At 37.2% G+C, this 25973-nt stretch overlaps 1 protein-coding gene across 1 annotated transcript in view; it reads left to right on the top strand.

Annotated features, from left to right (window-relative positions):
• Nucleotides 1-25973, top strand: part of Esr1 (estrogen receptor 1) — a 269902-nt gene that overhangs the window by 167255 nt on the left and 76674 nt on the right. Inside the window, exon 6 of the mRNA XM_026399936.2 lies at nt 25175-25313. Within this exon, the coding sequence (XP_026255721.1) occupies nt 25175-25313 (139 nt within the window). The remainder of the gene's footprint in view (nt 1-25174; nt 25314-25973) is intronic.

The following is a 25973-nucleotide window of genomic DNA, read 5'->3' as shown; positions in this document are numbered from 1 at the left end:
AATTTATGCCTGGTATATATTGTTGTGATTTTTAATAGGCTCTTGAATATTATCATTAATTATAAAAATATTATGTAATTATAAAAAGTTGACCATGTCTTTTAAGCTTCTATTGCTTTGTCATTTGAACTTATATATATGTATATATAATGTATATGCATATGTGTGTGTGTATATATATATATATATACACATGAATATATGACAAATGAGACAAAAAATACAAATGTTTTTCTCCTTTCGCTTGTTGTTTGGGGTTAGTGGAATTAAAAGCTAAAATTCAAAGCAGTTTGAAAAATGTTTTCATTTATATATACATTTCCAAGGAATGTCCTATTTTTTTTTCAGGACTATCAAGTCAAGTACATTGGTTAGGAATTTTACCAACACTTTCTACAACACTGAGGCCTTGGATGATAAAGGCACCTTTTTTTTTTTTTAAAGAGAGAGAGAGAAAGAGAGAATTTTTTAATATTTATTTTTCAGTTTTTGGCGGACACAACATCTTTGTATGCGGTGCTAAGGATCAAACCCGGGCCACACGCATGCCAGGAGAGCGCGCTACCACTTGAGCTACATCCCCAGCCCAATAAAGGCACCTTTTAAAAATTACCCAGTAGGCTGGCAAATGATGCCTCTGGAGGGGATGATTCCACCTCTTCCTGAGTGTGCTGGTGCACATCCTAGCTGGTTGCTTAACTTCCCTGGTGATAAATATTGTATAGTTGATCAAAAAATTAAATACGTGTCTTAATAAAAACAAGATGATCTAGTTCAGATTTGTTAAATGTGTTTATGAATATAGCACATTCACTTTTCATTACTATTACTTTCTTATAAGACCTTTCTCTAAAATTAATTTGAAAAATATGTAATAGTAGTGCTTACGATGGCTTTTATAGTTCCCTCTGAAACTAAGACATAATTAACTTCAAAACTATTATCAAATCATTATATTTAAAATGATTGCAGATTTAAATGGTTTGCATAGGCCATTAGAAAAAAAATTCTAGTGATGAGCAAAGCATTAGACTTCATTGCCAATAACTGTCTGAGACTGAGATAATGTCCTGGATACATTTAAACCAGCTCAGGGACTGAATAGCTGAAAAAACTCCATACTTTTGCTTCCTACCTATATTTAATTGCTATAGTATGACTTATCTTCAGATTATTGGCAGGCATCTCAGGGCAGAAAAAGTCATTGCTTTGTGTATGTTCCCAGTATCTCTTTTATATTCAAAATACTTTTATGTTAATGTGTCATTGATGCCTACAATTGGATTACATCTCTATTAGAATTTGTTTTCTATCTATGATTTGTGTATGTGTTAAGGGTGGGAGTACATGTACATTCTTCTGTGTTATATTGATTTCTGTGACACTGTACATTTTCTTTCTTTCATAATTGAGATTTTATTTATTGTGTGAAGGATCAGTACATAGACATTTCAACGTTACACAATTTTTAACACATAACAAAAATCTAGAAAGCTACATATTTGCTTTTATTTTTTAATAATTCCAGTGACTTTACAGCTTCAATTTGGAGGCAAAATTCCCTTAAGAGTATATTAAGCATCAATATTCATCAAATGTTGATGAGCTTCTACCCATTAAGTCCCAATTTTCTAATTCTGCAAATATTTTAACAAAATTGATACAGGTGCATGAAAATAGGTTGGAGCCAGATGGTGCATGCCTGTGATCCCAGCAGCTCAGGAGACTGAGGCATGAGAATCATGAGTTTAATGCCTGCCTCAGCAAAAGTGAGGTGCTAAGCAACTCAGTGAGACCCTGTCTGTAAATAAAACACAAAATAAGGCTGGGGATGTGGCTCAGTGGCTGAGAGTTGCTGAGTTCAATTCCTAGTAATCCCCCCAAAAAAATAAATAAATAAAATAGATTGGAAATCATATCTAGAGCTTATATATATTTTATTATCATTAAGAGCAAAAGTATATTTTCCTATAAACAAGACACTGGGAAAATGCATCTTATAGATATATAAGCTGTCTTAAAAATAGAACCTTGAGCAAATATGGTATCTGGGACATTGGGACAAAATGGGTACATTCCCACTTATATCATACACTGAATACTTTTAACTTTTAATTTATGTTTCTTTTTATGGGCAGAATTACATCATCTCCCACGTGGGCATCCAGTCATATTTTGATAGGACTACATTTGATAGGTCATCGATGGAGTGTTAGGTGAATGTTGATGATAAATATTCATACCTACAAATAATGATAAAAAGCAACATTTATAACAATAAATGTAAACTTACTGAATTCTAGATGATTTAAATGTCTTCTAAGAGGTAGTATGGATTATGATCAACTATTGCCAGTGAAGTATATTTTGCTTATTTAAATTTTTAAGTGATGATTCTTTTGTGGGATGAATGTGTGTATGTGGTATATAAGGAGAGAAGTACATGCATGTTGAATTAAAAAGGATAATGTTATAGCTGCCTTAGAAAAAATCCTCCAATTTGATTGGTTTATTATAAAAAAATATTTCCTGCTCACAAAATAGTCCCTGCTGAGCTTCTTTTTGGAGGGTGTCTCTATCTACAGGGGGATTCAGGGAAACAATCTGCTCCTTCTGTGGCTGTGTCATCTCTGAGGCCATGAGAAAAACCAGGGTAGAAGATATTTGCTCATGACTGCCTTGGCTTGGACCTAACATACCTCTCTGCTCTCATTCCATTGGACAGATGTAGTGTCATGGTGGCCCAGAGCTGGCTGCAGTGGGAGAGGGTGAGAAATGTAGTCCCTGGATATCTTTTCTCAGTGACAACTCTAAGTGTAAATTATGGGATGGAAGCATGAGTTTTGGTGGAGAGTGAACTATCCCCTGTTCAATATTAAAATAACATTCAGCCTTGTCATTATAGCACACTGATATAAATATATGAATAATTATCCATAAAAATCAATGAATAAATAGCAATCTTCCCTTTCCATTTTTAATTCTAGAATTTAATTTTGCTTATCTACTGTGTAATATAGATATGCACAGATGAAAAGGTGGTTAGTCTGTTTTCATTTATTATAGTGAAGCACCCAAGGCTGGTGCTGTTTAAAGAAAAGAGATTTATTTGAAAGTCCAGACTGCATAGTGTTAGCTCTGCAAAAGGCCTGCACCTCCAATGGCTGCTTCACCTTATGGCAGATGGAGTCATAAGCATGCATGAGGGGGAGATTGCATGGTAGAACCTAGAAGCCAGAAAAGGAAACCTAGGTCCCTCAAGAACTGTTAATTCCTTCTTACGGCATGCCTCCATTGACCTAGGGACTTCTCCATGGACCCCTCCTCTTAAAGGTCCCACCACATTTTAACATCTTCACCTTGGAAAAGAAACTTCCAACACCTTCCCTCGAGGAAAAGTTCACATTTAAACCATAGCAGTAGATATTTATAAATAGATGTATAAGCTAATATCCTACACTAAAGATAAACTTAACCAAGAAAAGTTATGTTAGTTGCCCAAATCCACACAGTACCTCTAGGAGAAACACCAGAACCCATATAATCTAAGTCCAATTCTGTGCCTCTTTCAGAACGCTGAACTTTTGTGTATTTAAGTCCCTTAGAAAAAAATGGCATTTTAGGGGAGAATACTAGGCAAAAAGCTCATTTCACATTAGCTCCATATTGATGGCAAGTTACTTTCTGGGATCTGTGGATCCTAATATTTGTGATGATAGAAAGCATTGGTCAATGTGACTTTTGGATAACTCTGAAGTGTGCAGATCTTGACTCACAATTCAGTTCAGCCTTGTGTTCCTGAACCACCGTACTCATGTATTAATTATTTCTTAGGAGGAAATATTTCTTCAGAATTTGGTTTTATGGTTTATTTTTTTATTTTCTTAGAAGCCAATAGTTGGAAATTCAAGATGACTCCTACTCTGAAAACATTTATTGAAAAGAATTTTATAGTCCTATCAGTTAGATGCTATAAGGAACCAAAACCAAAACCAAAAACAAAAAACCCCATAATTTCTGCTCTCAAGTGTCTTAAAACACAGGTCAGAGAAATCAAGTTCCATTTTTTTTAAAAAAAAAAGTATAATTAGGAGCAAAATGGAAGTTTAGAAGAAAGAAAAATAATGATTGATTTCTTGGAAAGAAAAGTTTCACAGACAAAAATGGGCCCTGAACTGGTTGTGATAAGATGGATCATGGTTTGAGGTTAAGGAAAGGCCATTATGGTGAATATGATACTGTGAACAAGAGCTTGGAGTTCCCAGCATAAACCCTGGATTTCCTGCCCCTCCAGGCCAGGTGGTCTGTCTAGGAGTCCTCTTTTCACCAAATCCTGCCCCCATTGCCTCCCAAACATCCCACACTCTTGGTTGACATGCTCTTTCATCCTCTTTATTGTCATGGGCAGGACATCAACTTTCCCAGGAACTTCTACTGAGCCCAGACTAAGTGTCCCCAGGCTTCTGTATTGCTGCATCTCTGTTACGGTTGTTTGCTAACTCCAACTAGTCAGGATCTCCAAGGAGGGCAGAGATTGGGTCTTCTTTTTCTTTGTTATGCTTAAATTTTTTATCATGCTAATATATATATATATATATATATATATATATATATATATATAACATGCATTTTACATTCTCTTTAACCACATTAAACCTAGAGATGAGTGGCATTTAGTATGTTCTTATTTTTGTGCAGCCACCACCATCACCATCTCCAGAACTTCATCACCCCAAATTCAAACTGTTCACATTAAACAATAGCTATCCATTCTGCTCTCTCCTCCCTCATTCCTGGTGACCTCAAATCTACTTTCTGCCTCTATGACTTTGACTATTCAAGGTATTTCTTGCAAGTGGAATCACACATTTGGTGCCCTTTTGTGCCTAGCTTATTTCCCAGGGGACAGCACTGTCAAAGTTTATCCATGTTGTCCTATTTGTTTTGGTATCTTTCTTTCATAATGCCCGGCACATAGAAGGTAATTAATGCTTTTTGAATGAAAGCATAAGATCAGAAAAATGTAAGCATATTTGAAGGATACTCAAGAGAGTTTCCTGGGGACAGAGATAGTGTAGCTTGGAATTTGGAAGTTGACTGGGAGTGGTGAGGTTGGCAAGGTGGGTGGGGCAAGAACGGGAAGAACCTGTGTGTCCTAAAGTGTTTGGATCTCCCATCAGCAGCATTGGACCTCTAAAAAGTTTGGAAGTGGTAAACATCCTCAGTTTTCCTGGGTACCCTTATTGTTATTATAACAATGATGTTGTGGCTTATGTGTGGGACGATATCTTATTGACCTGCACCAGTGTTAGAAAGGAGAGGCAGAGAAGAACAGGATTTGAACAGGAGATAAGAATGTGAAGATTTGTATAAACATGTCTGATATGCTGTATGTAATTTATTATTTAGAATACCTGCAAGAAAGCACACTATAGTGTCTACACGTATCTAGTTTACTTCATGATTTTGCTTGAGTTGCAAAATGTTGGTACGTGAGTGGAGATGTTCCCCACTCATAGGTTTTAAAAATGTGATTATGAAGGCAAAAAGAAACTTTTCATACAGTAAATTGTACTTCATGATATAAATGAGTTAATATGTTTTTAGGTAATTAATTTACAAGTCAGAAAATCTATTTCTTCTACAGTCTAAATATGTCTAAATTAAATAACTGTTGTCTAGGGTAATCTATAAATCAGAGAAACATCTTAGTCTCTATGAAGTTAACATCACACTCAGTTGCCAAAGGGCTGTTGACATACTATCCAAAGGACACTCAATACATTCACATCACAGTCAGCAAGGTATGAAATGGGATATGTTGATCTAATAATATTAACTTATTTTCTTGGGTCAGGCCTGGCCCAGAGCAAGTGGACAGGACCAACTTCCTTCTCCCAAGTGACAGTATTCTCAGTCAAGCCACAAGGACACCAGCTAAAGAAAGGACCAGAAAAGAATGAGAGCACTGACTTGTTCCTGAACCCTGGATCAGCTTTAACTCCAGCTCTGGATTTGTTGACAGCTTCCCCTTGAATTCTCTGGTTTCAACCCAAGATCCCTCCCTATGATTTCTGACATGCACAGCATTTAGCATTTTTCAACTTGATTTAAATCTTCTCCAACATCTGAACCAAAACTTCCAATGATCTGGCAGGAAAATGAGTGGGTGTTATTATCCCCATTCCACAGATATGGAAATTGAGGTCTAGGTAGGTTGAGTGGCTTGCCCAAGGCCGCATGCTCTTCAGTGGAGAAGTGTCTTCCATTAGCCCACACTGCCACATAATTGCATAGCTCGTTTTCCTTTCTAGATGAGGCAGTACTAGGAATTTTGCCAAAGAATTACTTCTATTTTTTTTATACTGCAAAGTAATGATAAGAGCAAATGACTCTAGAATACTAACTCTATGCCAGGCATGATATGCATTTTATGTGGTAGCTTATTTAACCCTCTCAATGACCATATAGAGTGATTATCACTATTTTTACAGATAGGGAAATTGAAATACTGAGATAGTAGGTAGGTTGCTTAGGTCACCAAAGTTGGGGAAAACTCAGTTTGAGCCCCTCTGAGGTCCATTCCATCCTGAAGACTCGATTCTTTGTTCTCTATATGAGATCACTTTTTGATTGGAACCTTAACATTTAAAAAAATAACCTCTACTAAATTTGCTGTAAACTGTTCAAATGTAATCTCTGGTCTTTCATTTCTACCTTCTAACAAGTGTGAACAATCCTAGGCATGTAAACACTCAGAGAAAACTTATGGAATTAAGTTGAAAAATACTCTTCCAAATAAACCCCAAACCAAGACAGAAAGGCTGATGTCTTAACTTGCTCCTCATGCTGCTGACACGGGACCCATGGGTGACAAGCCCTCTCTTACTTGTTATTCTATGTGTGATGATGGGTGGCATCCAAAACCTTCCATCAAAAATAAGTCCAGGAAGCTCTGTCAAAGTAAGCAGAGAAGCTCTCTTGCATCTTTGTCTTCATGATGCAATACAGTGCATTCTAACAAGCTAGCAGGATGCCTGCTACTTCTCATTAACACCTTGCCTTTACAATCAGGAAAGAGATAGAGATGAGATAGATAGAGATAGAGATAGAGATAGAGATAGAGATAGAGATAGAGATAGAGATAGAAAAGGAGGGAGGGAGAGGTACAGAGAGTGAAAGAGAGAGGAAGGGAGAGGTACAGAGAGAAAGAGTGAAAGGGGCAGACTTGTCCATTTTGCTCAGTATATTTCCATTTGAGAAATTATCATTGAGATGTTTTATTATTCCACTTTCCAAGGCAAATTCCTTCCTTAACTTAAAAGAAATCAATCTTTATAAGTTAATATTTGAATCATGTCATTTGCCTGATTCAAAGAGAAACAAAAGTTATGCTTTTCATATGCCCTCACATATCTCCGGAGGTTTTCAAACTGAAGGAGGGAGCCTTCTCTAGAGGAGATACAAGGAGAGGAAGAGTCCATGGATGGAGCACCCGCTGCAGCTGCAGAAGCACATGGATCCCCTGGCTTCATTCTGAAGATGACCTCTGTGTGCAGACCAGGCCCTGAGAACATGGGTGGAACCCTGAATTCTGAACTCCTAAATCCAGAAAAAGGCCTTGACCTCCAGTGCTGGGACAGCAGCTAACCTCTGGTGTTCTGGCCTCTCTAACTTCTTGCCTCCCTTCCTTCTCCCATTCATCTATCCATCAATCCAAGACTCTTTGAGTACTTATGTGCCAGAAAGGTGAGATAAAGGAAAATCTGTACAATTCTTTTAGGGGCGTGGACCGATAGGAAAGATTTCATATGGGAAGTCACAATTGAAATAAGATCATGATTAGGGCTGGGGATGTGGCTCAAGCAGTAGCGCGCTCGCCTGGCATGCGTGCGGCCCGGGTTCGATCCTCAGCACCACATACCAACAAAGATGTTGTGTCCGCCGAGAACTAAAAAATAAATATTAAAAAAAATTCTCTCTCTCTCTCTCTCTCTCTCTCTCTCTCTCTCTCTCTCTCTCTCTCTCCTCTCTCACTCTCTCTTAAAAAAAAAGAAATAAGATCATGATTAAAATATATCGTCTCATATTTGACAGTAGTATTTTAAGTTCAAAGTTGAAGTTCTTGATTGTGTTCTTAATATCTCTTTTCCAGTTATGCTTTTTGGGGTAAAACTTCAAAAATCAAATTATAGTTTTATGGCTTCTTCATTTTATTTTATTTATTTTATGCAAATGGTGAGAGTTATAAAATAAGTTGAGTACCCCAAAGGTAAAAATTGACTTTTATTTCAGACCTGTCCTACCACTTTGAACCACAATGAGTGCTGCTACTATGGCTGAACTAACAGTGAGTGACTACCTGGAACAACATTTATAGCATTTTATATTTCTTGGTTCATTTACTCATCATAATACACCCAGAGGAAAGACACTTTTAAAATTTTAAGCTCCCACCTCAGATGAAGAAACCCAGGCATGGGGAAGTCAAGTATCCTTCTCAAGGTGTCTCCATTAAGAAGTAGCAGAGCCAGGATCTCAGCCCAGACCCTCTGTTCCTGAGGCCACACCCTGAAGTACACATGACTACATCAAATGAATGGCATCTTCCTCCACTGCAGTTTGAGAGGAAACCTTGCATAGCAAGATCGTTAATACATTCCACAAACAGTGCATGCCCCTCATCCCTTCGGTATGTGTGGGAGAACTTCCTTATTTGCCTATGAAGGAGAGGGCCGTCATGGCTGTCTGCTCTGGTTCCCACAGTGGCTGCCATAGACTCACATGGAGGCATCTGAGCAAGGCCTGGGGTCCTGCTCTGCTGGCCTGAGCTCCACTTAGATGAGTATTTCCTCCTCTGCACACATACCTTTTTCTCTAGCCAGGGCTCCCTCCACCTTGACCTCCTATTGTGATGCTCCTTCCCAAGCAAGACTCTGCTGGTGTCATTTCCATCTCACTTCTTCTTCTGGACATGCATCCTATCCTGCCCTGCTGTCTTCATGAATGTCTGTGGGGACTATGTCCTTAGCTCCCCACCCCTTGCCACTAACTCTTCTCTCCTCTTGAGCTCTCCCAGCTTGCATTTATGCCTCTTGCTTAGGTATGACTATGAGACCATGTTACATATCTCTCTGTGTATCATTCACACCAATAGATATGTAAGCATGTAGCTAATGAGATAAAATGAGAACTTTGGAGTCCATCTCAATATAGAAAATAAAGCAAAGTACGCTAATTTCAACGTTTAACACAATACTTAGAATGTAATAGGACTTCAATAAATATCTAAGGGATGAAAGATTTTGACATATTGTTTGAACAAATCCATAAGTGCTATTCTCAAAGTGAAGATAATTCTATCTTTTAGGTCATTTCAAACAAGTGAGGAGCTTTTAAATACTACTACTTATTAAGGACAAAAGAGACTTCAATGACAAAAATGTTTTGAGCCCATCCAAATATGTTATCCTAATACTTCATCTTAGCTAACTAAATGGGGCCCTAAAGAGTCTTTCAAAGGAAAATACCATCTCTCTCTATTTAAGTACCTTTTCTAGTCTTAAACAAAAACTAAAAAGCAAAGAAATCAAAAGCAAAAACAATGTAAACCCCATTTAACTATTTGGTTAATTTGCCCCAAACTAGTGAATAGTGGTAGATTTGATCAGTATTTGTGGAAAATCTGTATTGTGGAAGTCTGACTTTCAATTTTCCCTCCAATATAATTACTTTTAAAATACATTAAATTCACACATCATTTACTAATCATCTACTAATAAATGAAAAATTCTATAGTAGACCTTTCAGGAAATATGAATTGAAATGGTAGGTAATTGCAAACCCTAACACTATGCTTAGGTTAAATTATCTCTTTTTTATAGCAACCTTAGGAAACTAGAAATGTTTTCTATGCCCAAATAGGTTTTTTCTTTTTCTTTCTTTCTTCCTTTTTTTTTTTTTTTGGCTTTTTAAAAAATCACAGTCCCAGTGTTGCAATATGAGACATCAGATACAGATATCTAATAGGATTGGTATTGTCACTGTAAGAGATTAAGCTCAAAAAGAATAACACTTTATGAAAGATTTCCTATGCTAGCTGGACACTAATAGACTCAAGAACAGAAGGTAGTTTTCAACAAATCATTGTTCCATTTTCTGCCTCTTTCTTGACATTGACTGTGCTTTTAGCAGGGCAAAAATTATCTGAAATTTTAGCTTTCAGAATTTACATCATGGTCCCTCTGCTAAAATGCCACTGGATAGAGTAGCAGAAGAGGAAAACACAGAAATGTAAGAAGGGCAGTAAAAGCAATGGAAAAGTTTTAAAGGTGCCACCATTCTGAGGGATTAAGCAGCAAGTCACGAAAGGCCAAAGGAAGAGTCTTCAGGGTCATTCTAAAATTTCAGTGATGAAAGCAACCCCAGCGCTTCTGCCTTCTTGATAGAATCTTCTCTTATACCTCAACCTGTTTGGATAATCTTTTAAGTTTCTATCTCTATTTTTCACTTGAAATTTTAAAAATGTAAATTTATTTTTAACTTATATATAAAAACATGAAATTTATACAAAACAATGGGGTACCATGTGATGTTTCAGAACACATATACATTGTGTAATTTTTAAATTGGGGTTCTTCCTATGCGTTCTTAGCTCCTTGTACTCACTCACTGAATATTTTCGCTGTTGGTTGTTAGCCCCCAATCTGGCTCTTATCAGTGTTTATGAGGCTGATGTCAGAATTCATAGAAGTTTTGCAGAGTGGGCTGGGTGAACAGTCACACCACAGCTGGATGTCCCCTCTCTTGGCCAGCCCTCTACTGGCCATTTATGTTCAGGTACTAGGATGCTTCATACTGAGGAACATTGTATTTTTTGAGGTTTTACTTGTCTGTTTCATGCATAACTTCGGATTTTATTATTCCTTAAAAGTCAATAAAATGTATTTTTGATACCCCCAAATCATCTTATAATTTATTGAATTACTAATCTCTTCTTGTTAAGACTTGCAATTTACCTTTACTCTTCAAATCTTCATGAAATTTCACAGACATTCTTTAGTTAAGATATTAATGATTTCCCTAAATAGCTTGTGAAATGAATCATCAAAAGTGGGTCATCAAGGCCGACTCTCGTACCTGCTGTTAAACAGTAGTTGTTTCACTAGATCTCTGTTGCAATTTTTTTTCACTTCTCTTTGTCTCATATACAATAAGAATTTCCAATAGCTTATAGAAGTTTATTTGCTCTTCAATCATTTTATGAAAGCATTCCAGAAAGAGTGCAGGATGAGAAAAGGTCTTCCTTGTTTGAAATGTCATATGCATGAAATTCTCATTTAATCTGTTGTGTTTTAGTTTCAAGAGAAGATATAGAATGAATGACGTGTGTCACAGTCCACCAGAAGGATACTGTAGGACAGTCTTCCAACACTATTTGATTATTTAGGAATTCATTGACGTTTATCCTCAGCCTATCAGGTACTCCTAACCTGAGGTCCATGTATACACCAGGGTCTTAAGAAGAACTAAGTCCCACTAAAATGTTTTTCATTTAGTGACATTGGTAAAAGATATTTTCTTTTTCTAGAATTTGAGGATTTATTATTGTCAAATTAAAAAAGCAACATGTAGACTACATAAGCATGATATACATGTAATATATACAAAAATATAATATATATGATATGTACCCATTTGCTAGAAATATATCCACATGCAGTATATTTTGTTATATCTATGCATGCACATGTACATATGTTTATTTATTTATTTTTATTTGTTCTAATTAGTTGTACATGACAGCAGAATGCATTTTGATTCATTGTACACAAATGGAGCACAACTTTTCATTTCTCTGGCTGTACATGATACAAGTCACATGATATGTGCAGTCATACATGTACCTAGGATTCCACCATCTTTCCTGCCCCGGTGCTCCCCTTTCCTTCATTCTCCCCCCACTCATTATGGATTAGTGTCCACTTATCAGAGAACGAACATTTGGCCTTTGTTTTTTGGGGATTTGGGGATTTTGGGGAACATTTGGCCTTTGTTTATTTTGCTTAGCATGATGTTCTCCAACTCCATCCATTTACCTACAAATGCCATAATTTTTTTTCTCAATAAAATGTATTTTAATTTATGCACTTAAAACATTACTCCATAAACTTCACAGATTTCCAATTGAAACAAAAATATTCAAAAACCCTGTCATAAATGTGCTTCTACCTATATACTTTAGATGCAAAACTCATGGTTAGGCATAAGAAAATTGATCTTCTGCATAATATTTGACATTTTTTACCTTAAAATGGAACTAGTAGTAATGATAGCTACCATTTATTCATGAACCACCAATTTGTACCAGGCAATAGGTGATTCCATATATATCTCATTTTACCATAATAAACTGCAGGAATCATGTTATCATTCTCATTTTGCAAATGAAGAAATGGAATCCCAGAACAAAGCACATATTTACTTTTAAAGTATCCATAGAGCAGACACCAAGAGTGGGCAGCAGACACTGATCAATTCACCCAAACCACAAGGCTCATACGGGGCAAAGCTGGGCCCGGCAAAGCCCACTGTCCCTCCACCAGACAGTACATCTTCACAGCATCTTATTCTGTGTCAAACAGGTAAGAAGTCCTCTGGAGACCTGAAACTCTAGGAAGGTAGCCAATACATATTTTACTTTTTATATTAAATATGAAATATAGTTAGGTTTCCCTGAAAAGTAATGATTCTGCTTTTCTTTATTCTAGCTTTGAGTGGGCAAGCTGTATTCCAATCAGTGATGTTCTGGAATTAACCAGTTCTCTTCTAGGTCTGTCACTAATCTTGCAAGGATGCAGAGTTAAGAGTCTGTCATTGGGCTAGGGATGTGGCTCAAGTGGTAGCGTGCTCGCCTGGCATGCGTGCGGCCCGGGTTCGATCCTCAGCACCACCTACCAACAAAGATGTTGTGTCCGCCAAGAACTAAAAAATAAATATTAAAAATTCTCTCTCTCTCTCTCTCCTCTCTCACTCTCTCTTTGAAAAAAAAAAAAAAAGAGTCTGTCATCCCAGTGATGGCATCTATGTGTCCTTGTACCCACGAACATATACGCACTCCTTTGCCTTGACAAATATTCAGAAACCTTGCCTTTAATTTGGTGTAGGTGCCATTGTATTTTCATGGGATCTTGTTTTTTGTTATTTTTCAGTGATCCCAATTCATACTGTTTCACATTTGTGGCCTGAAATAGTTAGATCAAGAGGCTTTGCAATTTTGAGGGTTGAATATTTTTTAAGCCAGGTTGGCATCACCCATTTTGTGCAACTTTGTGATGGAAATCCTAGGAAATTAAACAGATGCTCTTTATCTCTGTCCGGAAATATTGCTGTGCTCCTGTTGAAATCCTTCAGAAGCCCACACTATCCATGAGGCCCAAGACAAAGCTGGGTTCCACATTCAGCTTACAAGAAATTACATAGCTCTTGCTTTCAAGACAAGCAGTACTTATAGAAGCTCTCTTATAGGCTGGCCTAGCACCCACTTTATTTTTAGAGAGGCTATTTAATGACCTGGAAATATATACTGGACTTACAAAAGTATCCACTAGGGTTTAAAGGAACATCAATTCTGGCTATCTGGCTTCCTTTTGACCTCTCTCTAGAATGATCTGTGCAAATTCAGGGATGATTGTCTTCAAGTATTGGGTGGAAGAGGTGGAAATAATTCTTTCTTCTTCATTTCATTGCTCACTTTATCTGGTACTAAAATTTCTATAGGATCATGGAACAATTATGGGTGGCAGGCAATTGTAGGAAGACCAGATGGGAAAGAGCCATCTTTTCTAAATAACTCCCAAGGACTTGTGAGACCCCAGACTTGCTGGCCTGCCCCTTCTTGATCTAGAACCTGTGGCTTGTCCCCTGCCTTCTTGGCTGGAGCATTGCTGTGTGATTTGATACTCTCTTTCCCAGACCTCTTGGGGTTCTGCCTTGTAAAGCTCCCATTCTGACATAAATTTAAGTAAAACAATGAACAAATTAACCTTTTTTTTCTCCTAAAGCATTCTAGAGCTAGATGTCCCTGGGCCATCAGCTATGATGGGTGTTCCAGTATTTAAATCAGGTTTGAGTGTGTGTGTGTGTGTGTGTGTGTGTGTGTGTGTGTGTGTCTCCTCCTAAAACCATAGATCATCAGCAATTTGGTTTCATGAAGGGGCTTGAGCTTGGCAGAGGTGGGAGAAAAGAAATTATCATTGTTGATTTCTTTTGGGGACTTACTCTAAAGGGAGACTATCTTTTCCTTCTTAAAGTGTGTTGATGACATTTGTACTGTTTACCAGGAGCGTAGTTTGGAAACTCAGACTGATGACAATAGTATTTGAAATGCTCTGTAGGTCTGCTTCTAGAAATATGGGGAAAACTATGTTCCCGGGGACAAGTGCTTGTTGACTTTTCAAATGCAGCCAGTCTGTGCTCTTTGTCAGGTAACTCAGAGTCACTCCACAGTGGCTGGCCTTCCTGTCCATTTGACAAGCACTTAAAAGGACAGTCTTAAGTACTTTACTTTATAGTTTATTAATTTTTTTCCTTCTTTAGTTTGCAATCTACTCTCAGAAACTGGAAAATAATTTCTTTTACTTTTTTCCCCTTTCTCATTTAAGCTGAAATTGATTTCTTTCTGAGCTTGTAAGGAAAGAAAATTAAGCCATCGTTAATAGAGTTGCCTTCACTGAATAAAAATAAAAGACTGGTTTACCTTCAAGCTGTGTTCTATCAGAGTAAAAAGCTGTTGCATCCCTCTGTGGAGGATTTTGATCTGAAAAGTGCCAAAACTCATAATATCTATGTAGAATAATTGTAGCCAATATGGGCAGTAATAGAATTGCTTATTTGGGGGTTGGGGGTTTGGATTTTGGTGTGTTTGGAAAATTGGGAAGCCAGGAGACTCTCATAAATTCATCAGCTTCTCCAGAATTCTTCTCAAATGCTCATTGTCATGACAACCATGTCTTCATAAACCAAGGCTCTGCATGTAATACAGATGGGGCTGGTAACAAGGTAGAATTGCCATCTGCTTTGTTTTCTCTGAGGGACTTGTTTTTGGATCCCCAATTCTGAGCCTCAGATTTGAAGTCTTGATTGTTTTCCTCTCGGGAGGCAGCTCTAGTTGTGCTATGAATTCTCTTCTGTTGCCAAATCACTTCCTCATCTGTTACCACAGAACTTACTTATGGTTAAATGGAGGGAAAATGGAATATTCTGTATGTATGCATATTTGAATGGTTTATTTCTCTACCTACTTTGCAAAGTTCCATGTAAGGTTCGTCCAAAAGTAAGGTCCACAGAAAAGAAGCAGCAAGGCAGACTTTTTTTTTTAAGGAAATAGGTGAAATTGCCAGTGTTCTAGAACATTGTATTCATGTCTATGCTTCCTGACGATGGGGCTTACCAGCCAATGAAAAGAGATATGGCAATTCTTCAGAAGAAATTTTTTACTAAATTCAGAAAGAACCATATAAATGAAGACTTGTATGAGATCTCCAGCCTCTTTGACAAAGATGCAATGACATTTTCTCATATTGACTCATTACAGAAATAGAGGAGATACATTTTTAAGAAAAATAGGCAGGGGGCTGGGGATGTGGCTCAAGCGGTAGCGCGCTCGCCTGGCATGCGTGCGGCCCGGGTTCGATCCTCAGCACCACATACAAACGAAGATGTTGTGTCCGCCGAGAACTAAAAAATAAATATTAAAAATTCTCTCTCTCTCTCCTCTCTCACTCTCTCTTTTTAAAAAAAAAAAGAAAGAAAAATAGGCAGTATTTCAAAAAATCACATGTGCCATGATCAGAATTAAGATCCATTTGGCCTTTGAAAAAGAAGAAAGTACAAATCTCGCTATTAAAAGTGTGATAAACTAAATCAATAAGATTAAGGGAAATATTTCATGAAGTTCATTTAAAGTCAAGAATAATTTGCATGTTATCATTATTTTATATATGCCATAATGTATTACTCTAAGCATTGGAATCTTGAGCTTTTATAATAGAGCTCTATTTTTCTTTCTATACAGAGAAGTTCTATAATTACCACTGTAGGTCAGATTTCTATACACTGTTTTTAGGTTATCTCTATGTGCAAACATAATCGAATACTGGCAGAAGATGTAACCACAATACACACACACACACACACACACACACACACACACACACACACACCTAAACAATAAATGTGGACTGATTCCAGATCAGAGGAAAACTGTTGAAAGACTTTGTGGTAGAGTCTGAATTTACTTCCAGGTTAAGGCTAATAATTTCTTAGAGGCATATTATAAGGTATATGGATCCTTGAATTTAATTCAAGGTTGAATTTAATTCAAGCAACAGTTGAGCAAATGGTTTTGTCTTTAGATTTTTTTCTCAACAAGTAGCTTATAATAAGTTATCTAAGACCTTATCAGAAGAACATCTCTTCTGTACTTAGTTTATACTTAATGAATGAATTCACAAGTGAGGGCCAGGGATTACCTGTGACTCTCTTGTTTTTTCCTCTTTCATTTAGATAAAAATGAGGAAAACATGCAATTACCCCAAACAGTACTGCTTTGTTTGTTTTAGGTATTCCACACAACCATCATCTTAGACTCTGTATGTATAAGACTAATTCTCAGGTAAGATGTGTTAGGTTTTGCTGCATTATTCTGAAGGAATTTGTGATGATGTCATGAAAATCTTCATTATGTTATATAAAAGAATACATGATTCCATTGTCAGAGTGCAGTGTCAATGTTGGGAAACAGAGATCAAACAGATTTATATAGCTATCATGACCTTCATCATCTGTAAGTCTTTTGAGATCTGGCTCTCAGTGTGGGGCATTAGAAGCAGGCATCATTAATTTTAAAAACCAATCTCTTCATTTATTTTCAAACCTCTTACTGAATTCCTCAGTTTTTACTCAAATTAATTGGCTTCCAACTATGCTAAGTGTACGTATTTTTAAGATATCAAATTTTCACATTTGGTCCTTCAGTACCAATGGATTTATTGCATAGTGTTTTTCTGAGGAACACCATTTTGTTTCCCAAAGAGAATAGCCACCACAGGGAAAGTTTTATTTTGTCTATCCCAAGGTCATGAAGGGTACCCAGCATAGCCTAGAAGGGTGCTGGGTTCAATAGAAAATCATCTTCTGCTTGTTTTGGGGGTACATGGAGATAGATACATTCTGGAGATGCTCACCATTTTAGAATGCTTTGGATATAATAAAACCCCCAATATACCCTCTTTTCTCATCTATATATTTTAGGGAAAATATAATTCACATGCTCTTATTCCCTCCACTTTTAAATCATAAAAATGTTGTTTTTTAAAGTGCTCTTTGATGTCCAGAAAATCTTTTATCCTTTTTATTAGGTTCTTTATATATAAAGGAAAATACAATATGACAGCATGAATTGGGGTCAATACGAAATGCCCATTTTAAGTTTGAGATTCAAAATCTAAAATATTTTAAAAATAAATCATGTCTCTTGATGTTCTGCAGAAATAGAAATTGTAGCCTGTTGGTATGAAGTATGGAAGACAAGTAGTCACTTTGGTATCCTGGGACAGCTGCGAATTTTTATAGTTACTCTGAGTGGCAGGTCAGTTTATCTGCATTTTACAGATGGAAGCACTTTCAGAGATCTTAAGTAACTGGCTGAAGGCCACAGAGCTATTGCAAACCAGGTCTGCTTGACTTTTCAGCTCACTCTCTGTCCATTCTGTTGGCGGGTAGGGTCCAGATAATCACAGTCCAATGTTGGGATGTGATTTGGAAATAGCTTAGTCATTATGCCCACAGATGAGGGCTATTGTCATACAAAGAAGGAAAGAAGTAAACTTGCTATTGACAAGGTCAATATTTAATTGGTGGTTGCTTAAGAGCATCGGATAGGTGATATGATAAGGTGTGAGGTCAGGGAGGAGGCTGCTCACACTTCTCTTATTAAAGTCAGAACCTAGTGATGGTGATGTGGGGAAGGCTCTTGCATTGTGATTCACAATATTTCTGAACAAGTGACTGTTTATTCTGTTACTACTTATTGTATTGATACAGTTTATATTTATTTTATTTTTAATGGTAATACATATTTGAGAAAAGAGTTGTGTGTATTTAAGTACATTAAACTCATTTCTGCAAAAAGAAGTTTTTGATGCTTACACTGTTGGAAACAGCATTAAATGTCATAAACTAGCAATCACAGCTTTGGTGGATGCCTCTACACTGGGACTGTGTATAAGATGGAGTGTAAGAATATTTTTGGAATGAAGGAACATCATATTTAACCATACCATGGGATCCATGGACCATGGTATAACATTAAATTACTATTTTCTGGAGAAAAAAAAATTACCAAATGAAGAATGTGAAGACTACTTGGCATTTGAACAGGGGTCTAGGATCTTTTCTGATATTATCTGTTCTATAGGATTTTTCTCAGAAATCCTAGTTTGGTTTAGTTTGTAGCTATCATTGTGCTAAAATCTCTCAGAACCTTCCATAATTTCTTAATTTCTTACCTTTCTCTTCTCTTACGTTGAGTCTTTGGCATCAAGGGCAAAAGATATAAATTATTAAACTCTTCTTCCATTGAGTAATAAGGCAACACAGAAAAAAATAAACCAGGCAATTTCATAACTGACATTTTGGAGAACATTGTGGTCATATGACTGAGAACATGATTACTTTTTTTGAAGGTCAAGAAGCCAGTAGTTGTTCCAATAGATTAACTGAGGGACCCAACTACCTGGCTTCTGGTTTTGTTGATAGCATTCCCCTGAGAAATGCTGCTTTCTTCTTCCAGGGGGTTTCAACTTTTTGTCTCCATTAAGTGTATCCCGTGGAAATAACACATATAATTGCTGTAATGCTTGATTTTTCTCATGTCTCCACTGAAGAGGAACTCTGATTTATCATTTATTCTGAGGCAGTGTGGGACTTTATGGGCATTCAGATAATATTAGTCATTTTGCCTAAGGATCTCTGCACACTTTCAACATCATTTCTAAAGACCAGGCCACACCCAGTAATGGAGGGTGAAGCCTAACGATCTCTGTGTGTGCCAAGGCAAATGAAGAAATCTGTACAGCAATTCCTAGCAGAGAAGAGTGGAGCAGAGGGCTCAGCATCTCATGAGGCCCCAGGGAGGGTGACGGACATGCTGTAGTTCCCTTTACAGTTAAAATATCTTGAAGGGGGAAAAAAAAGTAGGAGAGAAGGCATAATTCTACCTGGCCAGGATGCTGGAAATAATAAGCTGGTGATGTATGGGCCTGTGTCCTTTTTCTCCCTCAACTTCATTAGCTAGATTACATTCCATGTGGGATGGGGAGGAGGTCTTGAGGCAAATCTGTCTGTCTATACTATATCCCATCTCTGGAGATTTGATTTTACTAGGCCTGTGAAGGAGAACAGGAGAAAACACCTGTGTTTGCTTTTTTAAAATAATTTTATTTTATATAATGAGATTTCTGAACATTTGATTTAGCTTCATCTCAATCAGCTGCTGGTACTACTTGTTAGCATGCATTCTTTCCTTCTGGTGGAGTCCAAAGGACCATGCTGCCTTATCATGGTTATTAAGATGTGGTCCTCAAGTTGGGCGGCGGGGGGAGGGGGGGAGTCACCTCTCACTGTGCCACCTGTGAGAATATCTATCATTGATGTCTCTACTCATATCCCATGGCAACTGAGAAGCTCCTGTCTTCCTATTGCTGAACTTTCAAGTGTTCAGAAAGAAGGGAATTTAAATTGTGATTGCCCTAAGTTTTGTCAGGTCCATTGGAATTACATATTGGAACTGTCTTCATGTTCATAAGGAAAGTAAGCCATGGAGTGGAAACTTGATGGCATTAGATATCTGGCACACTATCATTTTGTTAGGGATTTATTACATTATTTTTCCCCACTGACTGTCAATTGAAAAATTCATGGACATTTGTTCCACACCAAAAGGGTATTTGGCTCCTGCGTGGTTAATGTAATGTCAAGACCAGTATATTGGAAGAAAGGAGACACTCCATCTAATAACTCCCTTTTACATCCTCTCATTCATCGAGGAGGTTAACTGACAGTCTTTTCTGCATGATTCTCTGACCCTGTCCCAGGAACTTGCAGAGGACACTGTGGAACAGACATAATAACCTTTGTCTGTAGGCAATCTGCACAGCTGGGAAAGATAATTAAATAGGCTCATTTGAGAGATCTACAACATTTCAATAGAGAGACCTAGCAATCCTGCTGGCCTTCCATTGAAAACTATTACTAACAGACATCCCTCAGACCCATTTCATAATCACCATACTTACATGGTACAAAGGATTAGGGGGAGCTTGTTCGGCTCCCAAAAGACCACTAAAACTGTCACACCTAAACAACACTGGAATTCTAAAGAGAGAATTAAAATGTGTGATTCCCATTTAAATATAAAGTTGCCATCAGAAAGCAGGCCTTTGGTTTTCCCAAGTTGATTGGTTACATGACCAACTGCAATTCTGAGAACTTGGGAGTCAGTCCCCAAGACCATCCTTTATAATTTTCTGAGGCTTATGTAAGGAATTTAATATTACAGGGTAAATTCTTCATGGGTAAACATATCACGTGATACCGTTTTTGTGTACACAAAATAGTGAATGTCGTGAGAAGACAGAAAAAGACTTGCTTTTAAATGTTAACCTTTCTAGGCTGAGGATGTAGCTCAGTTGGTAGAGTGCTTGCCTTGCAGGCAGAAGGCCCTGGGTTCAATCCCCAGCACCACACACATACACAAAAAAAGTTAACATTTCTGAAAGTGAGTTTAACTTATAGGGTAGGTTTATTTCACTATTAGGAAACTTTATTCAGAGAGTTGAGGGACACATTTCATTTTATGTTCTTCCCCTGGGTTTGGTTTTTCCTATTAGACCAGAAGAAAGAGAAGCATTTATTGTTGAGCCAAGTGATGTCTCCTCTGGAGAAAGCCGGGTCCTTTTTGACCCAGGGCACTAGGTGAACATCGACGTATTGCAGATATTTATGTTCCTTTTTCCCCCAGGCAGGTCTGAAACCAAAAAAATAGCTTTTTAGTTTTCAAGATTTTCTTATGATCAATGCCACCCATTTCCTCATTTTTCCAGATACCAGTCTGTGTCACCTGAGTGGAATCCATTCTTTCCAGTTGAAAGGTACCTGCCCTGAGGGCTATGCTATTATGAGCCCTGGATGGCTGTGTGATGTCCTGGAAGTCGCAATAAATTTGAGCTTTAAAAAAAGTGGGCTTTGAGAGATCATCCATTTTGTGGCTCTAATACGTACATAGTCTAGTGGGTCCTACAGATATGTGAATAATTGACGTGAATACGGTGTGACGAAATGGTCTGGTAGAAAACATGGGATGCTCAATATGATTAGGAAAATGCAAATCAAACCACAATGTCATTGTTATACCTTTATATCTATTAGAATGTCTAAAATGAAAAAGACCGACCACATTGATACGGGCAAGGATGCGGAACACCTGCTGTTCTCATCCATTGCTGGTGGGTATGTAAAGTGGTACGACCACTTTTGAAAACTGTATGGCAGTTTCTAAGAAGCACTGCACACTTAAATATCTAACCAAGAGCAATGGAAGTATATGTCCATACCAAAACTGATACATAAATTGCTCATAACAGTTTTACTTGTAATAACTCAAATCTGAAAACAATCGAAATGCCCAATGATAGGATAAATGTGTACTTAGTGATTCAATAATCCACACCACGAGAGAAGGAATCAACTATCCATACAAGCAACATCATGATTAAGTATTAGAGTAATAGGGAAGTCATACAAAAAGGTAAGAGGTGGTAAGAGGTGATTAGGAATTGACTTTGTTAACTGTAGGAACAGAGAGGAGAGGAAGACTAATGGATTAGGTTTGATGATGAGATGATGGCAAGAAAGGGGACATAGGTTGTGAGGTTTGTTTCAGGCTTAAATGTCTGTATCTGGATCTCCCTTATTTGGTGATGAAGATTGAGTGCTATACAATGTGTAGGCATGTACAAATATGAGCTAATTATTTAAGGCTGAGCTGTGGATAACACCAAGACCCTCAAGAAGAAATATCCATTAGGCAGATCATTTATACTTGACTAATTAAGGAAATCATCTTACATTTTGACTTTTCAATTAATACAATATTAGATTGCTAATTGAATTAGAAATAGCAAGAAAAAAAGAGAACATTAAAAAAAGATTTATATAGCCATTCTCATGGGTAAGTGGGAACAGAGCAGAGGGTAAGGAGCAAGAAGAAGGAAATACACTGTGCCCCTGGGACAAAGAACAGGAAGCTGATCTGAAAACCAAAAAAACTTTATGAACAGCATCTTCATTTAATTTCCCTGTCACTAATTTATCCTTATGTGTGTGGTTAGATTTACTTGGTCATTCAATTCAAATTCTATAATTAAGGAAAGCTCAGAAGAGGTCATGTTAATTGTGGTCAAGGGCACAAGCACTGGAGATTACATTCCCATCTAGGAGTATCTGTTTTCTTATTTTGTAAATAGGTGTCACTTCCCACCTCTTCTGGATATTGTGTTAATAAAAATGAGAAGAACCAAGTACAGGAAGCACTTGGCACTGCCTCTAACTTATAGTAAGGCACTCGTAAGCTGGTCTTTCTTTCTTCCTCTTCTTCTTCCCTCCATTTTCTTCTCCTTTGCCACCTTCTTATCTTTGTTTTTCCTCCTCTTCCTTATTGTTATATTTTGAGCATCCAGCATTTGTCATTAATGACTGGAAAAAGCTTTAATATCCTAATCAACAATTTGGAAAAAGGGCACATTTTAATGTTTGTTTTTTTTTTTTTACCAAAAGTAATCATAATGTCACCTTTAATCATCTGTTTCATTCTCCCAAGTGACTTACTTACATGTTATTTCTTGAGTTTTCAACAGATTATGAAAGAAGATCATATGATATGATCTTTTAAATATGAAGAAAAAAATAGATTTTTAATGACTTTGGTCCTACCTGAGTGCCAGTTTCTGTATGGTATAAGACAAGTAATTTAAATTTCTTGCACCTTAGTATTTTCAACGAAGCACAAATGAATAGCAGCCAAATAGGGCTATTGAGTCATAAGTAAAATAAAATACCTGGGAATCAATCTAACAAAAGAGGTGAAAGACCTCTACAATTAAAACTACAGAACACTAAAGAAAGAAATTGAAGAAAACCTCAGAAGATGGAAAGATCTCCCATGTTCCGGGATAGGCAGAATTAATATTGTCCAAATGGCCATACTACCAAAAGTGTTATACAGATTTAGTGCAATTCTTATTAAAATCTCAAGAACATTCTTCATAGAAACAGAAAAAGCAATCATAAAATTTATTTGGAAAAGTAAGAGACTCAGAATAGCAATCCTTAGCAAGAAAAGTGAAGCAGGAGGCATCACAATACCAGATCTTAAACTGTAGTAACAAAAGTAGCATGGTATTGGCACCAAAATAGAACTTGTAGACCAATGGTTCAGAATAGAATTTTGGTTATGTCATACTAGACATAAATATGGTTATGTCATACTAGACAAAGGTGCCAGAAACATTCACTGGAGAAAAGATCGCCTATTCAACAAATAATGCTGGCAAAACTGGAAATCCATATGTAGCAAAAAGAAATTAAACCTCTATCTCTCACCCTGCACAAAAATCAACCCAAACCCTGGGCCTAATAGAAGAATAAGTAGGCCCAAATCTTCACTATTTTGGCCTAGGATCTGACTTTCTTAACAAGACTCCTAAAGCACAAGAAGTAAAAATCAATAATCAATACATGGAATGGATTCAAATTTAAAAGCTTCTTCTCAGCAAAGGAAACAATTAACGTGAAGAGAGAGCCCACAGATTGGGAGAAAATCTTTGTCACATGTACTTCTGATAAAGCATTAATCTCTAGGATATATAAAGAACTCAAAAAACACCAAAAATCAAATAACCCAATCAATAAGTGGGCTAAGGAACTGAACAGACCCTCCACAGAAGAAGAAATACAATTGATCAACAAATATATGAAAAAGTGTTCAACATCTCTGGCAATTAGAGAAATGCAAATCAAAACTACACTAATATTTCATCTCACTCCTGCCAGAATCATCAAGAATACAGGCGACAATAAGTATTGATGAGGATATGGGGAAAGAGGTACACTCATACATTGCTGGTTGGGACTGCAAATTGGTGCAACCACCATGGAAAGCAGAATAGAGATTCTTCAAAAAACTTGGAATGGAACTACCATTTTCCCCAGCTATCCCACTCCTCAGTTTCTACCCAAAGGACTTAAAGTCAGCATACTACAGTAATGCATCCACATCAATGTTTACAGGAGCTCAGTTCACAATAGCTAAACTATGGAACCAACATAGGTGTCCTTCAATAGATGAAAGGATAAAGAAAATGTGGTATACATATTCAATGGAATATTACTCAGCTTTAAAGGAGAGTGAAATTATGGGATTTGCCAGTAACTGGATGGAGTGGGAGAATATCATGCTTAGGAAAATGAGCCAATCCCAGAAGACCAGGGGCCAAATGTTTTCTCTAATATGCAGATGCTAATTCACAATAAGAGGGGGTGCGGCACTAGAGAAGAATAGCATCACTTTAGGTTAGGTAGAGGGAAATGAAGAGACAGGAGGGGAGGGGATGTAGGGATAGAAAAGACATTAAATGAAACAGACATCATTACTTTATGTATATATGTATCCTATCTGTGTATGATGTATCAAAGTGCATAAATGCATTCTACTGTCATGTATAACTAATTAAAACAAATAAAAAATTTATAAAGTAGAAAGCATTTAAGCTTCATTACTAAGTACAGAAAGCTAAGTGGGTTATATAAGTTAATGTATTTCTGTAGATGTGACACTAAGTCATTAAAAAACTTAAAACCACAACAAATTTATTCATAGTGCTAGGTTTAAATAATAGTTCCTTGACATTCCTATATGGTGTGCCTCTATTATGCTTAATTCCATCTCATAGAAAACACAGCCAAGTGGTTGCAATCCCTGGTGCATTGATTCCACCAGCAATGAATGCTTTTCATTTTAACTCAGCAGAGTTTATTTTTTCTTGTCATGTTTCAGGCTTTGGGGATTTGAACCTCCACGATCAGGTCCATCTTCTGGAATGTGCCTGGCTAGAGATCCTAATGATTGGTCTTGTCTGGCGCTCCATGGAGCACCCAGGGAAGCTACTGTTTGCTCCCAACTTGCTCCTGGACAGGTGAGTGACTTGGCTCTGTCTTAGGAGAAGCACATCCTTTATTTTCCTGGTTTATTCTTTCAGATATATATTTATATATATACATATATATATATATATATCTGCTGTTGGCTCTATGCATTCTTTTGGAAGTACTTGGAAGTACTATGTAGGCTCCTTATCTCAAAAATTCCACATCTCCATTACAAGTGTCACAATCCCAAATGTCTACAGAGCTAGTCAAATGATGTAAATGACGAAGGCTAGTGGGTGAGAGTCCAAAGAGGAGTGCTGAGGATTAGGTGACCTTGCCCAGGCTAAAGACATCTGCTGGCTGAACTTGAATAACCTCCCTTTAATTAAGACCTTTTTTGGTGCATGTATATCCAACCCACAACAGCCTTTTCATTTCCTCCCCCAATTTTCCTATCAATAAAATGAGGAAATTTGACAAGAGAGCTCTGAAAGCCACTTCCAGTTCTACAAATTCATTTCAGTTTTCAAATGCATTACCTTCTCTAATGTATTGTACTTTGGTTGCCTTGGAATGTGGGTCCTACTGTTTTTCTCTTTCGGTCACTGATTAGCGTAATGGGATTTATATGTCACTTAACAGCAGCTACTGGGGACAGTCACCACCCCACACCAGCTGCTGGCCTGAACCCTTTACATTTGTTATCT

This window comes from Urocitellus parryii, chromosome 8, assembly GCF_045843805.1.
Source record: "Urocitellus parryii isolate mUroPar1 chromosome 8, mUroPar1.hap1, whole genome shotgun sequence".
NCBI classification, from domain to species: Eukaryota; Metazoa; Chordata; class Mammalia; order Rodentia; family Sciuridae; genus Urocitellus; species Urocitellus parryii.
The sequence above is the reverse complement of the archived record's forward strand: the minus strand, read 5'-3'. Positions and strand labels throughout refer to the sequence as shown.